Here is an 8,650-nt window from a genome sequence, read left to right on the forward strand (position 1 = left end):
GAAGTCTCCAGGGGCAACACTGGAGGGAACAAGTCTTCCTGTGGCTGCCCAGACACAGTAAACCCCACCTCCTGTCTCCAGCAGTTCTAGGAAACCAGAATACTAAAGGGAATGTGATCTGAGGCAGAAAATAAGGGAAAAGAGAAAAACACATGTTCAAAGCATAGGGGGAGACCCGGGAGTGAGGTGCTTCTTGGAATGCCATGTGGATTGTGGTGGGCTTCAGAGGAGACCCTGCTGCCCTCAGGTGGCTCCATGTAACTCATGAAAATAGATTCATAGGCTCCCTCTTAGGAACTGTCCATCTCCTTGGGGACATCCTCTTGTTATTCCCCCTTCTCTCAATTAAAGCCCACTTTCAGATAAGATCTGATGAAAGCATCGACACAGGTTGCAAATGATCAACTAGCTCTGTGTAAGGACCTCCCAGAGGGTTTTGCCTGTTCACAGAGGGCAAAAGCCTACTTCTCTTGCCCTGAAACAAAAAATATAAGAAAATAAAAGTAGAGCAAGTAAGAGAGAACCTGTGGATGTAGAGGCTTCCTCTTAGTCCCTGGCGTGTGACTCTAGAGAGGTCTGGCCTCTGGGGTGGGAGGGATCTGCGCTACTTAAGAGTCCCTGTGATGTCAAGAGCTTTATAATGTTTTGAACAACCAATAAAAAAAAATTAAAAAAAAAAAAAAATAAAGCATCACACCTCTCAAAAAAAAAAGAGTCCCTGTGCTCACACTGAGTTGTGTGAATGCTAGGGCTGAAGCTGTGCGGCAGCCTGAGAGTGGACATGTGTCTTTGTGTGCATATGCAGAGATCATTTTCAGTGCAGTTGAATTATTAAGCACCCTGCATGCATTGGGGATTCTCCTAGGCCTTACGCAAGTAAACAGAAACGAGTGAGCTAGGCTCTGTGCCCTGAAGGAGAGCACAGTGTAGTGGCAGAAACAAACACAGACAAGGAATGTATAGGGCCGATGGTATCGAGTGTAACAACAATATACATGTGTTCTGCACCTGTTACAGCTTGGCCTTCGGCCCTGGAGAGAGAAAGGTCCCACACTTAGACCACTGGTCCACAGCCCAGTCTTCAACTCTGAGAGAAGAGGGGCAGTAAAGGTCTAAGCAGAGCTAGAATCAAAGCCAGAAGGGACACAAAAGTAGAAACCACAGGGGACGGATACCTAGCACGGTGGGGGCAGGGAGGGTACAGCAGGAACAAGTTAGAGAGGGAAACTAAGGAGGCCTCAGGTGGTGAAACTGTCACAGAAAACCTGTAGACAAGCAGTAGGGGACAGGGACTCGCTGCCCTCTGTTGAAAGGAGTCACAAGGGTGGGAGGCAGCATGCAGGAGCCCAGCCTGGCAACACTGGAAGTTCTGTTCAGCACGGATATCACAAAGTGACAAGGGTCAGAGCAGCCCAGTTTGAATAGTTGGGGCTCTGGACCCTTCTTCAAGAATTCTTACCCTCGTCTTTTAGGGTTTCAATTCTGAGTCCTCTTCCTGTCCGAGGCTTCATGGGACCCATCCTTCTTCACCTCTGTTGTCCCCAGGAGACGCTAGATAGAGTGGCTTCTGTCAGTCACACTTCTGTGGCCTAGGCCAGGATCTGGCCCTTGAAGGAAGGGGCCAGGCTGGTCAGCTCTCGCTGTGGAGAAGGCTGCTTGGCTCGGCATTGCTCCTGTCCACTCCCTTTCCCACCTCCTCACTCAAAGCCCAAGCACATTCCCAAGGGCTTCACAGTCCCGGCCAATAGCCTGGAAGACAGTGTTCCTATGAGGCCCCAAGTGTCCCATGTTTGAAGATGGACAGCTTGAAGTATCTTGAATGGGGACTACAGAGGCCCTGCTTGGGCTGGGGGCAACGCAGGCTATGGTATACTCCAGAGTTTCACACCCTACTTAGTCCCAAGATGAGGCTCCAGCAAAACATGACAGCTGGGACTCTCTACCCTCTTCCTCCTGTAGGCACCCAGCTGGAGAAGCTGATGGAGAACATGCGCAATGATATCTCCAGCCATCCCCCTGTAGAGGGCTCCTATGCTCCCCGCCGGGGAGAGTTCTGCATTGCCAAATTTGTAGATGGAGAATGGTAAGCCACCCAGACCAGCAAGGCACCGAGCCTTAATGAGGAGGAAAATGAGTTTGTCCTGGAGTGCAGACCTGTACAGCTACAGCTGGATATCAGGTGTTGGCCTTAGTGTCTGCTTTCCGCTGGGTTTTTAGTGATGGTGTCCAGCAGCTCTTCGGGGTGTCCCTGTGAGTCCCTATAGTCCAGCCAGCCTCTGAAAGATGAAGTGGCGTCCCTCCCACTCTCCTGGGGAATGCCGTGGTGGGTGCTGCCTGGCTGGCTGGAACTCTCCAACATAGCCCTCATCCTCAGGGAAGAATGATGTCACAAGAGTGAGGCGGAGGCGGGTTCACATTGAGCCCAGACCAGCCGCCTGACCCTCCACCTCTGCTGTCTGGGACATGAGCTACAGCACTCACAGGCCAGAAGAAGGTCATGATGTGTGATCCACCAAGGGTAGGGCCCATGGCCTTCCTAGGGTGACGAAGTGACTTGGATGTGTTCCCTGCTACGGCCTCCCAGACAGATCTGCCGGCTAATTACAGCTGCTGTTTAGTGTGCTGGGTTTAAACAGCAGACATCAATCTAGTCATTAGTCTTGTTGCTTTATGCCCCAAGGACACATTAATCTGCTCCACATGCTCCCTTCTCCCTCCTGCACTCCAGCTCTGCTCTGACTCCATTAGATGGTGTCCACTGCACCCTAAGGCTGGGCTTCCATAGAGGCCAGGAGTTGCCCTCTGTGACAACACCAGGAGATCCTAGGCAGGGAAATGCTATGTCCCCAAGCTCCCAGGGGACTGAATTCCTCAAGGCTGTCCCTTGAGCTCTGCCTTTGATGCCATTGCAGGTACCGCGCCCGAGTAGAGAAAGTTGAGTCTCCTGCCAAAGTACATGTCTTCTACATCGACTACGGCAATGTGAGTGTTGGGGGCCCATGGAGGAGGAGCCAAGGAGGGACCATCACACACAGAAGCCCATCTGATCTCTTGAGGTCCCTCTGAGCTTAGTGACAGAGCTCTGCACATTTGGACACCTCTGCTGTCCATATATCAGGCCTGGCCTGAGTGACCGGGAAGAATGGATGTCTGTGGCCAGAGGCTTGGAAGCACTAAGTGTCCCACACCGACCACCCCCATCAAGGATGAGGGCCCAGCTGCTTCCATTCTTTCCCTTCTGAAGAAGCGCCCAGGGCCTCTATAGCACAGGAAGGCCTTTTACATCCTGTAGCTCCTGGTGCTCCTGCTGAGCCAGGCTTTTCCTTCTATAGATCCCCAACACATACCCAAGCCAGTTGCCTGGGAAGGGACAGTCACAGGACTGAGCACCTGGATACCCATGGGAGAAAAAGCTTCTAGGCTGGTCCTGGGAGTTTGTGAACAGTCTCTGGGGGATTCCCTATAGGCTTAGCAGCAGGCAGGAGAAAGGATACAGTCAAGGAACTTGGTGCTTCTGGGGTGTGACTGCGGTCTTCTGCTTTTCTCCCGAACCCTCCTCAAGGATGAGCATGGGGAATCTGCTAACAGAGAGCCCAGAGCTGGGCCATGCTCCCCACTTATCACCTGGGCACACACAAGGAAAAGGTCTTGCCAGACTGGGGTGACCCCACCCATCTGGGCCAGAACCAGGGGCAGGCCCATGTTCTACAGGGCCAGCACACCTCCAGAATCCCCCTACTTCGTGGAGTAATAGTTAGGGAGCCCCACAGAGGGAAGAGCATTGGAAGGAAACAGTGGAGTCCAGCTGTCACCATGATTATATTAATGGGAACCACCAAGTGTGCCAGAACCAAGCCCAGAGTGAGAGGGCAGGAGTCACAGCTTCCCCGCTGGCTGCCTGCGCAGTAGGACCTGTGCTTCCAGGGCTCACCAGCTGTGCATGGCTAAGTAGAACCAAGTTGTGGGGCCAGCAGGGAAGACCCAGAGTTGGAATTCCCAGAGGCCTGTCACAGAGGGTTGTCCTTGAGAGCAAGGGGGCATTGAATATGTTATATTGTTGGCCTGGTGCTTCCTCTGTAGAGAGAGATCCTGCCATCCACCCGCCTGGGGACCCTGCCTCCTGCCTTCAGCACTCGTGTACTGCCAGCTCAAGCCACGGAGTATGCCTTTGCCTTCATCCAGGTGCCCCAGGATGTGAGTCTTCCTCCTTCCAAACAGACTGTCCCCTCAATAACTGCCACAGTCTCCCCAGGCTGTCAGGAAATGATGAAAACAGTAAAGAATTGTTAGTGATAGGACTCAGGAGATGGGAGTGATTGACTATGAAAATTGTGGGAAGGAACCACAAAAGAGGTGACATGAGAGTGTTTCAGCTGGGTCTAGAGAAATGGGGAAGCCTAGTGAGCCAGAATGCATGGGGGCAAAGAAGAGGCCACCACCATGGATCCTAGGAGCCTTGTGGGTAGAGGCAGGACATGAGAAGGGAAAGATTAGTGAGGGCCTGGTTACCATGGTCTCCTCCGCCCTGACAGTTTATTCTTTGTACTGTGGGTGAGAGGGGGAATGGCAGCATTTTCAGCCAGAGTGAGACATGATCAAATCTGTTTCTGAAAGTTAGTTCTGGTGGCATTGTGGATGGGAGAGACTGGGCGGAGTGGTAGGGAATAATTGTAGCTGCCCAGGTTAGAGACAGTAACAGCCACACCAAGGCTATCAAGTGGGGATATGAAGGAAGACTGGACAGGTCTTAGATACATAACTGCATCAAAGGGGTGGGGGTATAAGGGAAGGAGGAATCTAGGACGAACTGGATTTCCAACACATGGACAAGTTGCTATTGGCCAAGGGGGAAGGGAAAGAAGCTGCCCTCCAGGCAGATATGTGGTTTTCTACATGGAAAAGAGAGAAGATCTAGAGTTATGGGTTTGAGTATTAAGACCATGGGAGTGAGTATGTGGAGGGTGTGTTGGAAAGTAGAGAGAAGCTTCGGAGTATTGGCATTCCCATCACCTGAGCGCAAGGAGCCCAGAGGAAGAATATGCCGTGAGAGGGGAAGACATGTGCTCAGGGTCATAGATGGCCCTCGGTTTCCAGAATGGGAAAGCCAGTGTACGGCATCCCACTCCCCGTGGTGGGGGGTGGGGGGTCCAACAGGCTGAGACTTCATCTCTGAGGAGAGCAAGAGTGTGAGAAGCATGGCTGGTGCTGCCAACCATGGCAGGGTGCCAGAAGCAAAGGGGAAGCTGGGAATTAGCATTGGTGACTTTTTCCTGTCTTTTTGTAAAATGTGCTAAGGGAAAAAGAGAAACCACAGAAGATGCTGAGGGTGAGAATAACAAAATGAATGAAGGGAAGTCAAAAGGGTAGGGAGACAGAGGGTGACAAGTGCCCAAGATGTCAGCAAAGACAAAACCAGGGATATGATGCAGTCACTGCTGGAGTAAGACACTGCAGAAGGTAGGAAATGAGAGGGGCCAGAGCAACAAGTAGAGGTTACTTTGGGGCAGGAAAAGACACTTTCTTCAGAGACACAGGATAGGTAGGTGGGGGCCTTAGGTACGAGATAGAATGGTTTATGTGCAGATTCCTGGAGTGAAGGGAAGGGGGTTCTGCCTGTCCAGTACCTGTTCCCCTTGATGGGACCCAAAAGGAAGGGCACCAGGCCCCTGCAAACCTTGTTTTTTTGGAGGTCCATGGAGGACCCAGGGCCCAAGTGGCTGCTTAGTTTTCCTTCACTCTCACTAATTTGCTGGGGCCCTTCCAGGAGGATGCTCGCACAGACGCCGTGGACAGTGTGGTCCGGGATATCCAGAACACTCAGTGCCTGCTCAACGTGGAACACCTGAGTGCCGGCTGCCCCCACGTCACCCTGCAGTTTGCTGACTCTAAGGGTGATGTGGGGCTGGGCCTGGTGAAGGAGGGACTGGTCATGGTGGAGGTGCGCAAAGAGAAACAGTTCCAAAAAGTGGTAAGTGATACAGAAAGTGTCCCCCCACATTCCACCACCATCATCACAGATGAGGGGACTGGGGGCTGCACCCAGAGCCATTGGGGAAGTAGGGAATCTACCACCCTGCTGGTCCTGCTGGGGAAACATAATGGATTTGGGTTTGTTGGGGTTTTTTTTTTTTTAAATCTAATTACATCCCAAATTAATTGGCTGCAGGCTTGGCTGAGAATGCAAACTGGAGCGGAAAGTTTCCCTTTGTATGTACCCCCAGGTGACAGGCTGGAAAGCCTTGCCAGGGGTAAGAGGGGGTCAAAGCCTTATCTCACTGTCTCTGCCAATCTCTTACTTTTTCGTAATATACAACACCCAAGTCCTAGCACCCAAGGCCACCCAGAGTCAGAGTTGCCCAGGAGGCAGCACCACAAAGACTATCACAACACTTCTTAAAGGCCTCAGTGTCCCTGGAAAGGTCTTAAGACTGGGAGACTGCGGAGGACCTGGCACTCACCATTTACATGGGCTTCTCTCTGGTGGTGTTGGATGAGGGGCACTGATTGTGCACATCAGTGGTCTCTGGAAGAAGAAACCTGTATGAATTGCTACTGTCTCTCCAAAAAATCAGACCCCTCTCACCTTCCCCTCAGAGACTTCCCAGTTTCCTCAGATGGCTTCTAAGACTTAGCTAAAGTCTCCCTATAGGATTGGAGATCTTAATGTCCCTGTATGTAGCTACCCGTAAAGTCTCTGGCATCTAGGAATTTCTTTTGCCCCAGTCCCTAAGGCAGACACCCACCACATGTTCATTCATTGATTCATTTTCTCATCAAATGTTTATTGAGGACCTCCCATGTATCTGTGAGAAGAGACAACATCGGCCCTGTGGAGCTTACATTCAAGCATGAAGAGACAAAAAATAAAAACGAATATGAGTAAATTAAACAATGTTAAAAGATAAATACAGGGAAAAAGAAAAAATAAAAGGATCAGGAGCATAATTGTGTATAATTTTAAATGGAGTCATCTGAAGCCATATTAAGAAGATGTATTTTATCAAAAAACTTGGGACAGGATAGATAGCCAGATGGACCTCAGGGGAAGAGCGCTCCAGGCATATGGAACAGCCAGTGCCAAGAGTTAAGGAACCAGAGACCTCTGTGACTGTTTGTGCTTACTCTGGGAACTGGGACTCCTGGAGGGCTTTGAGGCCCTGAATGGCATGGAGCTGACCTAGCATCTATCTGCAGGGTCATTCTGGCTGCTCAGCTGAGAACGCCCCTGTCTTAACTGCTCCCTTCTTTTCTTTCCATCAGATCACGGAGTACCTGAACGCCCAGGAATCGGCCAAGAGCGCCAGGGTGAGTTCTTGCCTCGGTACCCCCTGGGCATCCTGGGTTGAGAGGCTTGGCCCAGTGAGTCCCAGCAGGTCTCACATCCTGAATAGACATGTTCTCTTCCCTCTCGCAGCTGAACCTGTGGCGCTATGGAGACTTCCGAGCTGATGATGCCGATGAGTTTGGCTACAGTCGTTGAGGAGAACTGTGCCTGGCCCCAGCACCGCTCACGCCATTACTCTTCCTCTGCCAGGAGGGTGTTCCAACTCCAGACCTGCGGGGAGGGGTGTAGATTGGTCCAGCTTTGCTTCTGTATATGGAAATGTCTCATAGGGTGACATCAGGGCTGGGGGAGGAGGGTATCCTGAGTCTTGCTGGGGACAGGCCATCCTCCTCTGGGATGACAGCACTGCTGTCCAGAGTCTCTCCCAGTCGATTTTATATTTTTATTTGGGGGTTTGTGGTTTTTTAAAAAATTGTCCTCAAATCAGGAAGAAATATGAATGACTTTGTCCTAGTGAAGGGGGTAATCCTGATGCCCAAGACCAGCTGCCAGCTGGCACCCACCTCTACCCCAGACTGCCCTTCCCCAGCTCTGTCCAACTGTTGATTATGTGATTTCTCTGATACATCCACTCTCAAATGCCAGCGTGTCCACATCTGCCACCTCACCAGCCCATTCTGTATTTAAAGCTTTCAAGGCCCAATAAAATAGTACCTGCTGTCTGCAGCCCTCACTGTCGTGCCAAGAGCCTGGGATCTTAGCAGCCCCAGCCAGGAGGAGACTGGGACACCCAAATGACCCCCAACTAGTCATTCAAATGCCTGGCTACAACTCCTGAAAGCATAGCCCACTGGGGAAGCAAGGCATTTCATAGGGTCCCCAGCAACTCCTGGGACCTGGTGGCCACCCCTTGCAGCATGATTTTCATACAGAAGACTAGATGTCTTTTTTGATTCATTGTGTGTGTCTGCCCTCAGGGACCTTAGAGATTCAGAAAATCTTGGATAGCAGGCCCAGGCAGGGAGGTGCTGACTGTACTACAGCAGGTCCTGCTTGGTCCCCAGCAAGGATCCCAAAGGGAATTAGGTAACCAGTGAGATGAATTCCCCAGTTCCTGCTGAGGCGGGTACACAGTGCTTTAAGAACAAGGCCCCCTTGTCCTTCACTGGAGAACAGAACTGGAAGGACAGGCTGCTCTGAGAAAGGTCCAGGACCCTAGCAAGGAGATCTGTGTGCTCCACACTAGCTCCTGTTCTCACCCATGAGGGAGAAGACCCATTATGGCAGCCATGTGGTGTGTAGCGAGGACCCTGTCACATGCAGGGAATGCCAGGGAGAAAGGTAAAGTTGTATGTGTATGTGAGA

At 51.4% G+C, this 8,650-nt stretch overlaps 1 protein-coding gene across 1 annotated transcript in view; it reads left to right on the forward strand.

The window, feature by feature from the left end:
* Nucleotides 1–8,011, forward strand: part of Snd1 (staphylococcal nuclease and tudor domain containing 1) — a 411,985-nt gene extending 403,974 nt beyond the window's left edge. Inside the window, exons 19-24 of the mRNA XM_015488306.2 lie at nt 1,960–2,083; nt 2,913–2,982; nt 4,081–4,194; nt 5,765–5,968; nt 7,261–7,305; nt 7,415–8,011. Coding sequence (XP_015343792.2) covers nt 1,960–2,083; nt 2,913–2,982; nt 4,081–4,194; nt 5,765–5,968; nt 7,261–7,305; nt 7,415–7,480 — 623 coding nt within the window. The 3' untranslated portion in view covers nt 7,481–8,011. The remainder of the gene's footprint in view (nt 1–1,959; nt 2,084–2,912; nt 2,983–4,080; nt 4,195–5,764; nt 5,969–7,260; nt 7,306–7,414) is intronic.
* The last annotated feature ends 639 nt before the right edge of the window (nt 8,012–8,650 follow it).

Source organism: Marmota marmota, unplaced genomic scaffold (genome assembly GCF_001458135.2).
Source record: "Marmota marmota marmota unplaced genomic scaffold, marMar, whole genome shotgun sequence".
NCBI classification, from domain to species: Eukaryota; Metazoa; Chordata; class Mammalia; order Rodentia; family Sciuridae; genus Marmota; species Marmota marmota.